This window comes from Olea europaea, unplaced genomic scaffold, assembly GCF_002742605.1.
Source record: "Olea europaea var. sylvestris unplaced genomic scaffold, O_europaea_v1 scaffold1609, whole genome shotgun sequence".
Lineage (NCBI taxonomy): Eukaryota > Viridiplantae > Streptophyta > Magnoliopsida > Lamiales > Oleaceae > Olea > Olea europaea.
In genome coordinates, this window is record NW_019233725.1 from 121,645 (window position 1) to 139,714 (window position 18,070).

Below are 18,070 nucleotides of genomic sequence, written 5' to 3' on the forward strand. Positions count from 1 at the left end.
TCTAAAGAATAAAATTTTAGACTTCTGTTAAAGAAAAACTCTCTTTTTGCTAAAATAAAAAGGAAACTTTCTATTTGATCTTTCAAGAATCTATGAGAATAAAAATTTAGAAACTCATATTGATATCAAAATATCGAAGTTTTATTCCTATCAGAATTTATACAAGTCTTCAGTTTGGTATAAAGAGATTTCCAGAAAAACTAATTTTAGAAATGTTGATTCTCCACTACAAATCGTGCTTACAATTTGGGAGAAAATACTTTGATTTCAAGATGATTTCTATATATTACAAACCACTGTTTATACAAGTCTATGAGACTCTATTACATCATTGAGTACATCAGCAAAAACACACTTGCCTCTCTATTATTTTTCTTCTTGGGCCAACATCTTCACATGCTTCTTTAACTTTTTATCCAAAAAGCATATTTCTCTGTTATTGCCATTTATCTTCTATGTCTTTACATGCAGCTGTATTATTGTCCTCCATATAACTTTGTCAAAGGTGCTCTATTATTGTCTTCTACATGCAGTTGGGACACTTCCTTAGCTGGTAGGATTCTTTTATAGTGGTAGGACATCCTGAAAATTGATGTACATCGAATCTTGTAATATAATCCTTCAATATTTCTGATTTTCCATGTCCTTGATTTGATACCAGCATCCAGTTTTCATATTGGCACGAGCATGAGAATTTGTCGTCAAACAAATTTTTGACAATGTTGTATATGACTTTAATTTCAAGTGCTCTTTTATGTCTGATCCATGATTTTATCACTGTTGAAATTTTTCTATCAGTTTCCACCACATCTATGTTGAAGTTAGCTGCTACATATTCAATTGATATTATATGTTCAACTGGATAATAAACAACTACATCGTATTCAGGACATATTGAGTAAAATTTTAAATATATTCTTCGTCCTTTGACAAATTTGGATACTTTTTTTATGAATATATCATCAAATTTTGAAATTTCTATCAAATCTTTTCCTGGATATATCAAATCCATAGTTTGCCATAATTTTTATAAATAAAGGGTCTCCTCCTTCCATAACTGTTATTCTGGGATAAACATTATTTTTCGGATAAATGAAATATGAATCACTCATTTTTATTTCGTAAGCAATTCTAACTATTTCAGCATATTTTTCTTCTTTTGGATCTAAAGGGATTTTATCTTCTTGGTCTATGATACTGATTGTTTTGAAATCTCTTTTATCTCAATGTATCATCACTTTTTTGGTTGATGATACTGAAGTGGAATCTCCTTTTTTATTAATTGGTATATTGTCATGTCTGGGTTCACTGCTACTTCCAACTATCCCTATTTGGTATTGATTTGGAAAACTTATTTCTGAGCTCTTTAGTGTATCTGTCTCATACAGTATATCTTTTAGCTATGCTGCATTGTCATCAACTTGATGTTTGAGTTCTATGGTCTCTTTATGATGCTCAGTTGTGATATTCAACAATATTTTTATATTTGAGTTAAACATCTCTGAGATTTGTGTTGCACCAATATTTATATTTTCAGATTCTTTTTTAAGAAAATCTGTCATTTTCTGTATATGTAGGATATATTGATATAACTCCATGACCCTAGCTTTATCTATAAGCAAATTCTATGTTTTTGCTGAGAAAATTTGCAATGAAATTATTAACTCCTTTAATATGAACTATATCAAAATTATAAAATGTTAAATAAACTTGTCATCTATGGAACCTTCTGTATTAAGGTTCTGATAATAATTTATTCCTGACTAATCCTACAACTTGAGAATTATCAGTCTCAATAACAAATTTCTTGGATAACAAGAATAATAAATTTTTTTTAACCCTCTAATAATTGCTAGTAATTCTTTCTCATGAGTGGTATAATTTATTTCTGCTTGATTAAAAGTTCCACTTGAATATCCACAAATCTCATTTAAATTTGTTTTTAATATTGCTGCTCAATATTTATCAGAGGCATTAGTATTAACAATCAAATTATTTTTTTCATCTAGTTATCTTAATTTTGGTAAATTTTTATATTCTTCTTTTAATGATTTAACTATTTCTGTATGTTCTTCATTCCATCATTTAATATTTGTTTTTCTAAGTAAAACTTGTATTTTATACCTTTTCTTAGAAAGATTTTCAATAAATCATTCTGCATAATTTAAACATCCTAAAAAAATTTGTATTTGTTTTTTAGATTCTAATTTATCTGAAATTTTTTCTATCTTTTTAGATATATGGGTTTGCAATTTTATTTCTCTTTTATGTATTGATAATCCAAGAAAATCTATTTCTTATTTATCTATTATAAATTTCTTTTTAGAAAGTACAATTCCTTCTTTTTTACATTCATTTATAAATTGGACTAAATGATTCCTATGTTTCTCTTTACTATTAGAACATATCAGAATGTCATCTATATAAACAATTAGGAATTTATTAAATTTTTTAAATATATTATCCATTTTTCTTTAATATATTTGTGGTGCATTTTTTAATCCAAATGACATTACTAACCATTTATATTTTTCCTGAGGTGTACTAAATACAGTATATTGTATACTATCTTCTTCCATTTTTATTTGCCAAAAACTTGATTTACAATCAAAATTAGAATAATATTGTTTTCCTTTTGCAAGGTTTATTAAAACTTCTTTATTTGGTAAAAAAAAAATATCCATCAAATTTAGTATATTTATTTAATTCCTTATAATTTATAACCATTCTAGCTTTTCCTCTAACTTGTTCAAAATGTTTTATATCCATAAAGACTAGACTACTATGAGTTCCATTACTTGGCATTATAAGTTTCTGTTTTAACAATTCTTTTATCTGATTTCTAAATTCTTGTGTATCTTCTATCGTATACATCATTGGTCTGACTCTTATTATAACATTTTCTGTCAATTCTATTTTGGTTTAAGGGTGATGTGATTTCAAAAATAAAAATGGGTTTTCTCCAAAAAATTTTCTAATTGTTCAATAATTTTTTCTATACTTATTTCTATTCCCGTTTTTAAAACTTTTTTATACAATATTCTTTTATTTTTTATTTCATTAAATATGATTGGTTTTTTCTCTCATTTATCACCACACTGGGCTGACTGAACTTTGTAAGGTCTAAATTCTCTTGGAATTTTTAATAAATGTCCACAAGGTATTTGTAGCATTATCATATAATTATTTTGTTTATAATATTGAAATTGTTGTATAAAGTCATTTCCTAAAAATATATCACACTCTAATTTATCATATTTATAAATTTTATTTATTGTAACTTGTTTACTTCAAAAAATTATACTAACTTTATCAGCACTACTAATTATCTGGATACTTTCTCCTGTGATTCCAGTTATTTTCATATTACTATTATTATTCCATGATTTTATCAAAAAACTTTTAAATATTATTATACCACTTCCCGTGTCTATTAAAGCACAAATTGTTATATTTGTTTCTATAATAATGATTTGTATATGTACAGTTAATGGAAAACTTGGGACAGAAGTCAGTTTGGGGTATTTTGGGAAGAAATCAATATAGGTTTTGCTTCAAAGGTTGGGGAAATTGAAATTTAATGTGGATAAAAAAGCGTTTCTTTCAATTTGAAGGAAAAACACTGCTACTTGGATTGAGTTTTTGTCCAGGCTGTCAAGTTTTAACGCCTTCTAATCCCATGTAGGATGGAATCGGCCATGTGTATTTTTTTGCACAGGTGGAGGATGGAATTGAAATGAATGATGGATCGGTAATGTTTTTCAAAAATGAGCGATGGTAGCATTTTATTTTTAATTGAGCAAGTAGTAATCATATGTAAATGTTAGTGATGAGTCATTTAATTAACTCATACAACCTGTATATACATTCATAAAAAAACAAACGAATTGGGAATTTTATACCTCCAATTGGACAGTTCCAGTAACCGGGGAGCTGAGCGATGGAATATGATGGAAAACGTAAAGAAAAGAGTTAGGTGGTGTCCATATATATAGCGGGTAAAAGTCGGGTTGGGGCTGGTTGCCATCGGTAATGGTAAATAAAAAAAATGTTGCCAACAGAAAAATATATATATATATTAATTTATTTTTGGAATTTATGTTAAGAGATATAAAATATTTAGGAGAATAATGTGAATAGGAAGAAATAATTTTTATTTTTATTTTTGCAAGTTGAAAGAAATAATTTATTTTAAAGTAAATAAATATAATTTCGAGATTCTGGAGAGCAAAAGCAATCTGATAGAAATCGTCCGTCGCTAAATCTTCTCATCTTTTGGCAATAAAAACATTAGTCAAAGGAGTGTTTTTTTTTTTTTTTCTTTTTTTGTGAATGCGTCTTTATTAGAGTTTCCGAAATAAAATTTAATAAATATTGATAGTACACATTTGAAAAACGATGGTACACCCAAGCTTTTTTTAGCTATCTTTCTGATCATGTGTCTACATGCGTAATATAAATTGCCAATTAGTCAAATTAATAGATATCAACATAGCGGCTCAGTTGTGTCCCAAACTCGATTATGACACATTGAAGTTTCATAATCTAAACATTGAAGTTTCATAATCTAACTAAAACTTGGATAAAGGTTCAATAGCACTCAGTTTCCACATAAAATAATTTGAAACTTTATTCAAGTATCGATCTCAAGAATGCGCTACTCAGCTACTAATTCCTTATGTAATCTAATGAATTAAAAGAAATGTTCAGAGGCGAATTGAAAGTCAAGTAGTAGAAATTCTAAAGACTTCCCGGGAAAAAATAGAGATGTCTCCTGTGTTACCCATAATAAGTGGAAGTATCGATGAAATTTCATAGAATCCTTCAATCTGAATTGTATATGAAGAACATAAGCCAGATAACGAAACAGAAAGACCTAAGACGTAGAAGGACCTAACATGAGAGATTCGATAGATTTGGATTGCGTCTTGTCAATTGTGACCATGAAATTTGAAGAACGAATAAAGAATTTCATTAAAGCCGTCTTGGAATGCAATTACTTGGATCATAGAGCTTGTTGACCTCGAATTTCATTAAAGCCATCTTGGAATGCAAGCTCGCATGGTTATAACAAGTGTAAGAACCTGATGGCATTTGAACAAGCAATACTAGATGACGAAGAATTCAAACTCAAAAGTGGTCTTGTAATGCAATTACTTGGATCATAGAGCTTGTTGACCTCGAATTTCATTAAAGCCATCTTGGAATGCAAGCTCGCATGGTTATAACAAGTGTAAGAACCTGATGGCATTTGAACAAGCAATACTAGATGACGAAGAATTCAAACTCAAAAGTGGTCTTGTAATGCAATTACTTGGATCATAGAGCTTGTTGACCTCAAATTTTGCACCCCTGAAATGGCCAACAAATCCCAAAGTCTCTCACGTCCACGCAAGTCTAGTTCCTGTACACTTGGACAAACCTTTAACCTTACATGACTTCCTATGGTGGTGGTAGACTTGGCCGCTCGCACTCCAAGAGTCAGGTCAGTTGAAGTAATAAGTATGAGAGGGTGGGAGTACTTTAGACACAAGCCTCCAATGCATAAAAGGGGGTCGACTTTGGGGAATGTTAAATAAAACAGTGATAGTTGAGAGTCTAAACTTGCATTACATTTGGAATGACACATTGTGTGAGTTTTTATGGTAGAAAATGATGAATACTAGCCATATAATGAAAGTGTACATGTTCTGCGACTGATGCCTCTTGTCGAAGATGTCAGTTCATCATAAACATTAAATGTTAATACCATTTTATTGTCCATAATATATGGCATGGGGTTTAGACTTGAACTGATTAGCTAGATAAGGTGGCAACAGCGGTGATTTGTCACATCAATCACGTACCAAAGATTGTGTGAAAGATCTCTTGTCGAGTCCCTTTTGCAGCCTCTCCCATGACGAGGGTTCAGTTCTTTCAAATTGTGTCGACTCAGTCAAATGGGTTCGATATTTTACATTGAGTAGGCATATTCACGGGGTCAGTTTGACGTGGAGTGTGGGGGCCAGATTTGCTTGCCATGTAAGATTTCTGGAGCTTGTGTGCAATAGAGCTGTTTTGTTTGAGTCTCATAGTCATATTCAGAATGTAAAGTTCTCCCAAATAAGGAAGATTTAGAATGGTTATGCCCTTATCACTGCAGTTCAGACTTTCAGATTGACGTATTCACAGTTTTGCAGTGGTTCGCCTCATAATTTGAAAGGATATTTTATAGTCAAACTGTTGTTGCCACTAAAGGAAGTTGAACAATGTTTCTTGGAGTGGACTCACACAAATGAAAAATAAATAGAAAATTAGAAAACCTGTAATCAATTTTCGACTAAATGCAAAAAGGTGGAGTTCCAGGATTATGGATTATGAAGTTAATTTCCAGTACATAATGCAAAAAGCTTACGTCCTAGCTATACAGCTTTGACTCTTCCATGAGCAGAGGCAGACTCTTTGTAATCAAACGAGGGCAAAGGAGATCTGTTCTCAGAGGAAGCCATCGTCAGAGGCATGCACCGGCTTCAGAATTGCTTGGTTTTGATTGCCCGGAAGACATGAAAAATATTATGTATATAGAGCAGGAATCATATGGTATGACAACTGAGAATATGTACAAAAGAATGAAGGTTTACAAAGTAAATGAAAATTTTGCAGTACTTGAAGATGTTTATTTTTTCAAAAGGAAAAAGGACGAATTCCTTGAGTTGAAAACATTTTTTGAATTTTTCATGCGTTGCTCACTGCTACATAACAAAAATACCCTTTCAAGTAGTAGGATGAGCCGGGGAAGGCGAATTTCTGCAAACTGGACAAGTACCGTTCATCCTCAACCATTCATCAATGCACTCAGAATGGAAGCAATGTTCACACTGAGGTATGCACCTAAGTGTATCCTTGGGATTGTAATCCACAAGGCATATTGGGCAAGTGACACCATTAGGCCCCGGGAGGCGTCGACTTTCTCCGATAACTACTTTTGTGTAGGATTCAATAATAGAGTCATCAAGGCCAGCTACAACTGCCGCAGATTGTGGTGTTACTGTAGCCGTAGCTGTGGCTGCATTTCGAGCTGCAGCATCAGCCCGACGTCCACGGTCCATCAGGCACATGAAGCATGATATAACAAATGAACATGTGATGGCCGGTATAACTATGGACAAGGCAATGATTTTGAAAATTTGCAGACCCCGTGTTTTACCTGAAAATTGAAGTCAGCGGTAAATTAAAGCATTGATATCATAAAGGCACTGCTATTCATAGCTTTTATGCAGTATATAGAATGACCAATAGTTTGGAAGTTCAAAGGCTTGATGCATGGTGAGATTAGAAGTCAGGACTTTCGACAAGTTTTAACGTTCAAAGACTCGCAGCAAGATTCGTAGTCGGGACTTCTGTTAATAATCCCAAACTCAAGATTAATATGAAGAAAATTAAAACCAAAAATGAACAGAAAACATATAGGTTTATAGAGGTTCGCCCTCACCGAGAAAGTTAATTTCACTTGTCAGGTATTCGCTAAAAGTCGAGAATAAGAAGTTTATAATTGAGATCCTCAAACTCTCTTGTATACATAACTGAAGTAAAAATCCCACTCTCCTAATATCCTTTTTCTAACAGAAATATTACAGTAGCATGATGCTATATTAGCCCTTGTTTGAGCCCTATTCTTTTCATAAGAAAGCATTTTTGAATAATGTATTGATGAAAAACGTGTGGTTAAAAAATAAAGAAAAATTTTCAATTTGCGTGTAATATTATTTTATTGAAGAATGTTTGATGGACATAACGTCAAAACACTGTTTAAAAATATATTTTTTCCAAAGAATGGAGCTCAGCTAAATGATCATGCCATCTAAAAGTTTAAATTATTAAAGTAATCATCTTGTATAAATACTCAAACAATGCCTTATGCCTCCAAACTATCAATAGTAAAGTATTATCTTCATCCAAGTCCACTGCAATTATATATATATATATATATACACACACACACGCACACACATGCTTCTATCAGTCATAGTTCATACATTGACATTCATAGTTGTCCCTACTTAGAATGTCTTGAACCAAGCAAAAAAGTCAGATGTCCTTTAAGCATATTGAAAACAAAACTTAACTTTATAAGCAAGTTTACCAATTAGAAAATAAGTTTTAAGGTACTCTATTTATTGATCAAATTTGGGAATAAGTTACATATTTAGTTACTTTTGAAACTTTTTTACTTGAAAGTAAGAAAAAGGAATATATTCAAACGTTTTTGCAAACTAAAAGATGTTTAAAAAAACTTCTAAAATTTTTTAAAGCGAAAATCATGAAATTCGATGAGAACTGAAATTGATTACCTGTTCCGGGATCCGAAAAACATTGAATTACCCTGCTGCTGCTGTTCTCAAACCCACAAGTACCACCTTTCACTTCACAATCTATACAATCAGGAATATTCCATGTTAATTTAAGATCATCATTGAGGTCAGATGAAAATCCCTGATTCTGAAATGGCAATGAAACTGGGATTGGCAAAGTAACAATTACACTGCACATGTTCATAGCCCTGGCAAGATTCATTGAAGAAGTTGCCAACACAGATACTGTAGAATTGCTAAGGCAGTTAATGGTAGTGATCTGGGATATCGTATAATCTGAAGGACAGCTAAGGAAAGTATAGTTCCGATAATAATCTGCCATAAAAGGGGATGACGAAAGGTTGAAGTCCATAAGCCGCCATGGAAGGCAATCATTTGGATCGTAGAGCTGGATTTCTTGCTTGAGGTAGTCGATATCCCGGACAAGAAAATCTCCTGAGTAAGGAATGTTGAGTACAGCTTTGTTTCTTTGGATACTGCAATTCAGGACAAAACCCGGATAGCCACAGTTTTGGAGTTGTTCGCCTTGTAACTGGAAAGGAAATCTCACTTCAAAGGAATTGCTGCCACAGAATTGAGTTTGGCAATGATTTCTTGCATTTACGACCAGAAACTGCAGGAATACAAACAAGATGACTTTCAGATTTCCCATATGTACAAAAGTTAGAAATCGTTTAGCAAAGATTGAGGTAAGGTTGATCAAAATACTTTCCAAAGTCAGAGGTTTATGCAAGATGAAGCTGTTGACCTACCAAATATCCATTATTCAACAAGAACATAGAATTGGTATTCTATTCCCAATTACCATTAATTTAATGGCAGTAATTAATTTATTGAAAGTATTTTGGAGGCTGGATAAAGTAATCGATAGTCAATCCAATTGTAGTTTAAAATATTTGTTCGGTTTGACTAGAAAAATCTAGAGTGTTACCCGTTTTATTTGAGAAGACACTTTGAGCTGATGAAAAGTATTCACTAGAGTTCGTCATTGGTGAATAAATTTGCTTATGATTGCCTCTTGGATTGTCCGGTAGGGTAAATCGGATGAGGAAGGGAACACGATTGAAGGGCAAATACTATCAGAATCTAAATGCTGAAGATGGGATTATGCTACCACCAACACATTAAGGCGTGCTCAAGGCTAGATTCAATTTTATCTACTTTATTTAATTAATTATGTCATTTTATTTAATTAGAGTTTTTTCTAATTCTGTTAGGACTTTGGAAATTTAGGGTGCAATTTTTACTTAAGACTTGCATGAGGCCTTAATCCTTATTCACAGACGTGGAACAATGTTTTGTTGGTTGACTTTTGGTTTTTAACTTCTTGTGATTGTTCTCAATATTTTTCAAAAAAAATGAGTTATTGATTTTGTGCTTATTACTATACGCGCATACACTCTATGAAAAAGTTATGGTTTCATTGCCACTTTATGTCTTTGATGTTCAACAAAGATTTTGTGTTTATTTCTTCATAAGTATACGCTGCATCAAAGAGTTATGATCTCATTGTCAGCTTTTATCTTTAATGTTTGAAGAATCATGTGTTCGAGGAAAAACTCAACTAACTCCACCTCTTGTCAAGCATAAATCGACTAACTCGGCCTTGGTTGGTATTGAAAACGTGCCTTTTCAAAATGATGACACCAAAGTGAAGAACATTGTTTGGCAAAGCAAGTTTGATGATTAAATATTTCAAGACATCTTTTAATTATAAAAAAAAAATAATAATAATAATAAATAAATAAATTTGTAAACTGGTGATAAAATTGAAATAAATTAAAGTTAAGGGACCAACATGAAAAAGACTGGTAAGTGGAAAGACAAAAACTTCCCTGGAAGAAATAAATTAAAAGTTAACAGAACCCTATTTTTGTATCTAAATTTGACAAATAGAACAGATGTTGAAATCAGAATCCAATTACCAACAGTTGATAGCTTCTTCGGAGGAGAATCAATCAGTCAATCAATCGATCAAATAATCGAACATTAATCTAATGAAGAAAAGCTGGAGCGGGAACAGTATGGTGGATAAGGGTCGGACCTTACCGGTGGATCCCAATCTCCCGCGATTTCTGTGCCAGAACTGTCGTCAGAGTCTCTGTATCGTCGGCATCGATTCTTATGCCGACAAATTCTTGGCCTCCGGTTAAAATTCTCCATCCTTGTTGATATTTGCCAATTTTCGTTATTTTATTTATATGAGCTTTAATATTCAATTTACGATCATCAGCGTCAAAGTAAATTAAGCGAAGTTCTTTTTTGTTTCTTTTGAGGTACGAGAAGGTAAAACAAGTAATAAATTACGTTTAGTACAGCCGAGAGCCGAGAATCTAAATTTACATATATGAAGCTGTAATTAATTGTAATGGTTTTAGGAGCATCTTATTTTCTTATGAAACTGTAACTAATTATAATTCTTTATAGCATTTTTGTGTAATGTCTCTCTGTTTAGTTTGTGAAGTACATGATTTTGCAAGTTATATAGTTTGACTCTACTTCAAATGGATTGCATCTTGAGCTTTGGTAACTGCATTAGGTTATCTTGACTTAGCTTTATAGTTTCTGATCTATATCTGCTCTGTCATATTGGGAATTAAAGGTATTTATTTGTATAAATGGGGAAGCAACTATCTGTGTGATCAATGAGATTCGTCTTAAACTTAAATTTACAGTGAAAATATCTTCCACACCAACGTGGCCAATTCCCACCAGTGTGAGGTTTGGGTGTATTTTGGCTTTAGTTGGTATTATAGGACATTTATGAGGAACTTTGGAAAGATTTCTAAGCCATTGACAGACTGGCTGAAGAAGGGAGAATTCAAATAAAATTAAGCTATAGAAGACTCTTTTCAAGAGTTCAAAATATGAACAAAACTCCTGCATGGCCCCACTTCACTATTCAAGGCCCTTCGAGACCGATGCTTGTGATAGAGGGATTGGTGCGACTCTGATACAACAGGCATTATCGGATTTTGTACTTTTATTGAAGTATTTCATTCTGTCATTACCTTACCCTGGATTCGGGATCCCTCTCTCTAACGGCTAATAAAGCATCTGACTATCGTTTTAGAAAGAACTAGCTTTTAAGATTTATTTCCTTTTGGATCCTAGCCATAGTAAGAAAGTGTAGCTCCTTTCTGTTTCAGGCTTCCTAAAGGGAATTACCAATAGAATTTGCAATTCGGCTTTCAAAAGTGATTTGATAGTTATGCGGCTCCACTTGAAAGCAAATTAAACCCTTGTTTGAGCCCCATTTTTTTGGGGGAAAAGGATGCATCACACATTATTCAATAAAATAATATTATAAGTAAACCCAAAACGTTTCTTTATTTTTTAACCACACATTTTCCATCTATACACTATTCAAAAATTGGACTCAAACAAGCCCTAAAATTTACTTTATTCATTTTGTTCTTTTTTTCCAGCAGATTTTTGACTTGGATACTCGGGATGAATTTTGCTCATATATGCTTTAGTATATATAAAAGTTAAGGATTATTTATTTTCCCTTAAGTGGGCTAGAATAGAAGAAGTGTTGATGCATTAGTGCAATGCCAAACTTCAAATTTATAAGAGACTTTGGATACCAACATGTTGCTTAGGGAATGCAATGATACATTCATCTGAATGATTTGTAATAAAATGTGCAGGGCTGCAGGGTTCTTCAATCCATGGGACTGGTAGTATTTTAGGTTCAACACGTTCAGATCATTCATTTGTCATGTTGCCAAAGGAAAGGAATACGGTAGCAGGGGTCTCTCCTCGTCTTCGAGCTGGAGTAATGCAGCCTGATTCTACTCAGTCTGGGAAAGCAATAGAAGAGTCATTTGTGGTGTTACCTCCACCAGCTGCTTCAGTATACAATTGTGAGTCTGGAGCTGATGGAGGGGGTTTCAATTTGCCATCACCTGAGGGTGGCTCAACTAATTCTCCTTCACAACCACATAATTCGGGCTTTCATTCGACAATAACTGTCCTGAAGCGTGCATTTGAGATTGCCACGACACAAACACAGGTATGAATGAGTTATCCATTTCATAGGTCGACGGAAAGAAAACTTCAACCTATATTTGAGTGATTTGTCCCCATTCATCTGAAGTAGACAATGCAATTTGATGCATTAATCACGATTTAATGGTCTTTTTCTGCCTTGTCTTTTCCCATTTTACTATTCAGGTTGAGCAGCCTTTGTGTCTTGAGTGCATGCGGGTGTTATCTGATAAACTTGATAAGGAGGTTGAAGATGTGAACAGGGACATAGAAGCATATGAAGCCTGTCTTCAACGATTGGAAGGGGAAACCAGGAATGTTCTTAGCGAGGCTGACTTTCTTAAGGAGAAATTAAAGGTGCTCATTTCTCAAGCTCAGATGAAAATGCACATTTTGTATTTCTATAGCCAAAAATACATCAATGGTTTGCTTCTTCCTCTCTCCTCTTCCCCATCTTCCGACCCACAAGCTGAAACATTTTCTGGACCATCATCGTCGTCGTCATATTTTTGTGGGCTATACAAACCAGAATTTTGGTGTATGAAATATGTTTGACATAGGTTTGGCAATAAGTACAAGACATCATCCAATATTGGGTGACAGCCCATTTAGTTTTCCTCTTTATTTTGCTTAGAATTGAAAAGTTCAGGTGATTTTGGAAGGTGAATTGGAATTTCGACTCTGACTCAATGACTTCAGATTTTAGGGCTCAACTTTATGTATTGTATCTGTATATGCTACCATAAATGAAAAGGTTATGTTTGTAAGATCACTTGTCGTTAAGGTCTTTTCTCAATTTATTTAGTGCCAATGTTAATATGCTGCTGAATATATCTACTTGGAGTTTAAAACTTACTTTGTAATATACATATTCACTTGTCTGCTTATCTACCCCTTGACATGAGAATTCCATGTGTTTTAGATAGAACAAGAAGAACAGAAACTTGAAGCAGCTATTGCAGAAACAGAGAAGCAATGTGCAGGAGTCACTGCTGAACTGAAGGAACTGGAGTTAAAATCTAGCCGCTTTAAAGAATTGGAAGAGCGGTAAACATCAGACTAGTTTCATGCGTTAATAGAGATTTGTGTGATGGAACTGTTTGTAGTGCAGTTACTGTGATTTTTTAAGTAATTGTAAGATTTTGTCTTTTAGTTTTCAGCTTCCCCCCCCCCCCCCCCCCCCCCCCCCGGGGAAAAATTTTATATCTGTATGAACCTTAAAACATGTTAATTTGATAGTTCATTACTTCTGTTATCTTTACCAGGTATTGGCAGGAGTTCAATAACTTTCAGTTTCAATTGATCTCACATCAGGTCTGGTTCTGCTATTATGGGGGCGTTTGTTTACAAAAATGAGAATAAAAAATATAACCGATATGTGCCCTACACGAGAGAGAAATTCAAATTTGGTGGCTTGATGTGATAGATAACGGTCACATTTTTTATTTTAATGAGAAAAGAATGGGAAACAAACGGAGGCTATATCGTGTACATATTCCTTCTGCCCCTTCCCTTCCCAAAGGGTACCTGAATCTCTAACCTATCATCACTGGAAAGATAGGGGAAGGGGGATTCCTACTGTTGATGCCTTGGAACCCAAAATAGTGTTGATGTTCTCTTTATGAAAATTTTGTAAATTTTACAATTCCAATATTTGGTCAACAGGAGGAGACGGATGCAGTTTGGGCCAAGATAGAAGTTTCACAAGCTCATTTAGAGCTGTTGAAACATACGAATGTGCTCAATGATGCCTTCCCTATCTGGTATGATGGAGACTTTGGAACAATAAACAACTTCCGCCTGGGGAGACTTCCTAAGATTCCGGTATGCACGAGTAATGTGCATTTTATTTGATAATATTTTCTTGATAAGCCAACATAATGTCTTCTTTGTCTGTTGCACATGTCTAATTACAGACAAGTTGAAATGTGTAGTGAAATATATATTTCTTCCATAATCTATATGATTAAAGCTTATTTCAAATCCTGCTTTCTCTTTAAACAAACACAGATTCAAGGGGGTTGAACCATTGAAGAACTTCGCTGCATTTATGTTATTGCACATTTATGAAGAATTGGTTTTAATTAAGATCCTCACTTTTTTATGCTTATTCTCAGGTTGAATGGGATGAGATAAATGCTGCATGGGGCCAAGCTTGCCTTCTCCTCCATACAATGTCTCAATATTTCAGGCCAAAGTTTCAGTATCCTTTTATAAATTTCACTTTGAAGCCAGTTAAAAAAATTTAAAAAGAAAAAAAAATCCTTTTTATAAATTCACGTCCCTTACTCTCAGGATTTATGTTATGTGTGCTGTTTTGAGTATTGTTAGTTTCCTGAGGCAAAAATGCTTAACCTACTTAGAATCTCTCTATTTGTATAATATCTTCTCCACATTATTGATGTCGTGTGTTCCTGGACTCGAACTAAGGATCTCGTGATAAATGTACCATTAAGAGTGCATAATAATATAAGCAACTTAATTATACAATGAAGCTTATGATACGGAGAATAAAAACACTGGAACATCAATCACAGTCAGAGACCAGCATAGATATATATTTACCATTGAAGAAGCTAGTTTTCCATCATTTTTAAGGCGTAGTGGTAAAGTCAGTTTTAGTCCCCTGATCTGGTCTTAAATCTTTGCTGCCGTTTTGAATTCTCTTTAGCCTTGTCAGATTAATTTAATATTTGCAGAGCACTTAAATTTTATATGTCACTTTGACAGCATTCAGCATGAATCCCTTTCCTTACACCCCACAAGTTGACATTTCTGGGACTTGACGAAAGCTTTTATCTTTTGTTCCTTCCTTTGGTTTCTATCGTATTTTGTTTCCAATATTGATGCAGTGATGGTGTGCGATTTGCATATCGTTGCCAGGAACGGACATGTAGAATCCTGAAATTCCTGCAAATGAACCATGTTATTGTCTTTGTGAATTGTTGTGTCCTTAATTTGCATTTTTCCAGATATCAAATAAAAATTATTCCTATGGGAAGTTATCCTCGCATAATGGATAGCAGTGGCAGTACTTATGAACTGTAAGTTGAATTTCGAATTTCATTAGGGTTCTCTGATTTTAGAATGACAGATACAAGCCATTTGAACTGAACAGAGCTTGTCTGAACTTCCAACGTTAAACCATTATGTGTGTATGTTTTTTAACTTTTTTTTTTTTTTCCGTGGTGGTTGGAGATTAATTCTTAAATAAGGATTTGCTGCTTTGGGTACTGATTTTCAAAGGTTCTGTTTATATCCAATCTGTCCCTCTCTCTTCTTTTCTTATAGAAAAGAAATTTCAGTCTTAACTGTAATTCTTATTAATTCTCAAAGTTGTATAAGATCTGAAAGTCTATAATCTATCTAATCCCAGCAAAAGTCTCATCAAAACAAATATAATGTCATTGGAACTAATAAAATCAATTTTACTGAAATATGTTTTCGATTTTCATCAGTTGTTCTCTGGCTGCTTAGAGTTATTGCACAAACATGACCTTCCTTCAATCCCAAATCTTATTGTTGGCTGTGCAGATTCTTCTTTTTCTGTTCACCTTTTGCTCTGGGCATCCAGCCATTTTATGGATTTCTGTCTTTTGTAAGATTAATTGATCATCTGTAATCTGTGTATTTAAATAATATATTTTCTTGAAATTCTGCACTTTTGTCATCTTCTGGTCATTCTAGTCGGCTAACGTGAGTTTTCTCAGCTTTGGTCCTGTCAATCTGTTTTGGAGTACTCGCTATGACAAAGCAATGACATTGTTCTTGACCTGCCTGAAGGAGTTCGCCGAGTTTGCAAAGGCGAAGGATGTAGAAAATAAGATTTCTCCTGAGAAATGTTTTAAGCTTCCATACAAGTAAGTGACTGTGTGCGCCTTATTTCATGGAATGATTTGGTGGAGATATAATTGTCTAATGAACTTTCGTAACTTTATGTTGTAGCCATTTTAAGCTTCTTTAAGCATCTTTTATTGTTATGCTTAATTTCTCTCTCTCCCATTTTAATTGTGATCTGTCAACTTTCAGGATAATGTGGCCTTTTTTGAAGTATAAATTGATCTTTAATTTACTTGGTGTTACGAAATGTTGTTTGGAAACTGGGAAATTTTTAACTGAAAAACTATTGTTTGAAAGTTGGTAGTTCGAAATTGCTAAACAAAACAAAATAAAATATGATTCTGTACAAATGTTAAACGATGTACCATTCTAGATGGTAATTTGCATTGTTCTATGTTGTTTTGACTTTTTGTCCTTGTTCAATCAAGATTTGCAAAATCACTTACAAGTGTTCCACGCTCAAATATTGCATCTAGTAACATGAGATTGTGAAACACCAAACGTCATTGACAGATGAATTTTGACTTCTCCTTATGGAGGACTGTTTTGATTGAAGTGTGTGCTCTAGAGAATGAAATGGCACAAGATTGAGAACTGTTGGGGAGCTAAAACTAGATGTATAGGTACATTACTTGACTCAAGAAGTCGATATGAATCACCTAGGGCAATGGAATTGGAGAATCCTACTATTCTTTTCAAGTAAAAAAATCTGCCAAGGCTTGAATTTGTAGAAGGGCACCACTGGCCTCTTGAAATCTATTTGTGCGAAAAAAGTTGCAGTTGTGTCATGTTTTCTGTTGAATTTCTTTTGATTGTTTTGAATGTCCATTATGCCCTAAAAATTGGTTCGGCTAGCTTAATGCAGAGCACAAAAATATAACATGTTTGGTATGGTGGATTGGACAGTATCAAGCTGAAGTTTCGTCAATAATAGTATTTAGTATTGCATACCAAATATATTGTATTATAATATTCATTACACATATTTGCAGGATTGAAAATGACAAGGTCGACAATTACTCTATTACACAAAGCTTCAATAAACAGGAGAATTGGACCAAAGCTCTCAAGTATACGCTCTGCGATTTGAAATGGGCTCTCTACTGGTTTGTAGGGAAGACCAATTTCCAGCCTCTTAATTCATCGGTCTCGTCTCACACTGAAGCATCAGGTGCAGGATTGCAGTGTAGCAAGCGACCCACGGATTCCAAGTTGCATTCTTCCAATGCTTGATATGCAGTATAAAATATACATGCTTGTAGCATACCGAAGTGTAAATAAGTATACAATTAGAGATTTAGAGTCGAGTCCAGTTCATTTCATAGCTCTCTTTCTTTCAACGCTTCGAAAATACTCTCCTCTGAAACCTTAAGATAAAATGGAACTGTCAGTGTTTGGCACTCATTTTGTTGGAAAAATGAATTTTAGAATAGTAGATTAATGAGGAATGTGTGGATGAAAAATAAAGAAAAGTTTTTGATTTACGTATAATATTATTTTAATGAAGAATGTGGGGTTAAAAAGAAGAAAGAAAAATGCATTTTGATAAAAATAGGAATCAAACGGACATCTTTGTTCTTTTTCTTTATTTTATAGTTTTAGTTCATTTTCATCATGGAGTTTTAAGGGGATGTACAATTCTAAATTTCCGGTTCTTTATATGGTCGAATTTTTCATTTTTGTTCTCTAATTTTGAATATATGCGGAGGGTTCAAGTGTTCAACCAAAAAAAATGAAAAATGAACATATTAGAGAGGATTAGTGAAACGAGACGATCATTACATTGGTTGTTGGTTTGTATAAGATTGGATAAGATTAAAGGAGATGCATGATAAAATTTGTTTATTGCGACTTTGTTTAGCTCAGCGCGTGAAAAACGTATATTA

General features: G+C 33.5%; 2 protein-coding genes across 2 annotated transcripts; one reads left to right on the plus strand and one right to left on the minus strand.

Annotated features, from left to right (window-relative positions):
• Positions 1-6,293: 6,293 nt before the first annotated feature.
• On the minus strand, positions 6,294-9,086 carry LOC111377137 (putative RING-H2 finger protein ATL21A). The gene is made up of 2 exons (XM_023000196.1): positions 8,331-9,086; positions 6,294-7,186 (listed from the first exon to the last, which is right to left on the minus strand). Exons 1-2 carry the CDS (start codon positions 9,001-9,003, stop codon positions 6,753-6,755), a joined length of 1,107 nt encoding a protein of 368 aa, XP_022855964.1. The 5' UTR covers positions 9,004-9,086; the 3' UTR covers positions 6,294-6,752.
• A 1,111-nt stretch (positions 9,087-10,197) lies between these two features.
• Positions 10,198-17,616, plus strand: LOC111377138 (beclin-1-like protein). The gene is made up of 10 exons (XM_023000197.1): positions 10,198-10,499; positions 12,005-12,369; positions 12,531-12,701; positions 13,267-13,391; positions 13,610-13,658; positions 14,010-14,168; positions 14,462-14,547; positions 15,317-15,388; positions 16,055-16,204; positions 17,177-17,616. The coding sequence occupies exons 1-10, from the start codon at positions 10,349-10,351 to the stop codon at positions 17,415-17,417; spliced, it is 1,569 nt and encodes a 522-aa protein (XP_022855965.1). The 5' UTR covers positions 10,198-10,348; the 3' UTR covers positions 17,418-17,616.
• The last annotated feature ends 454 nt before the right edge of the window (positions 17,617-18,070 follow it).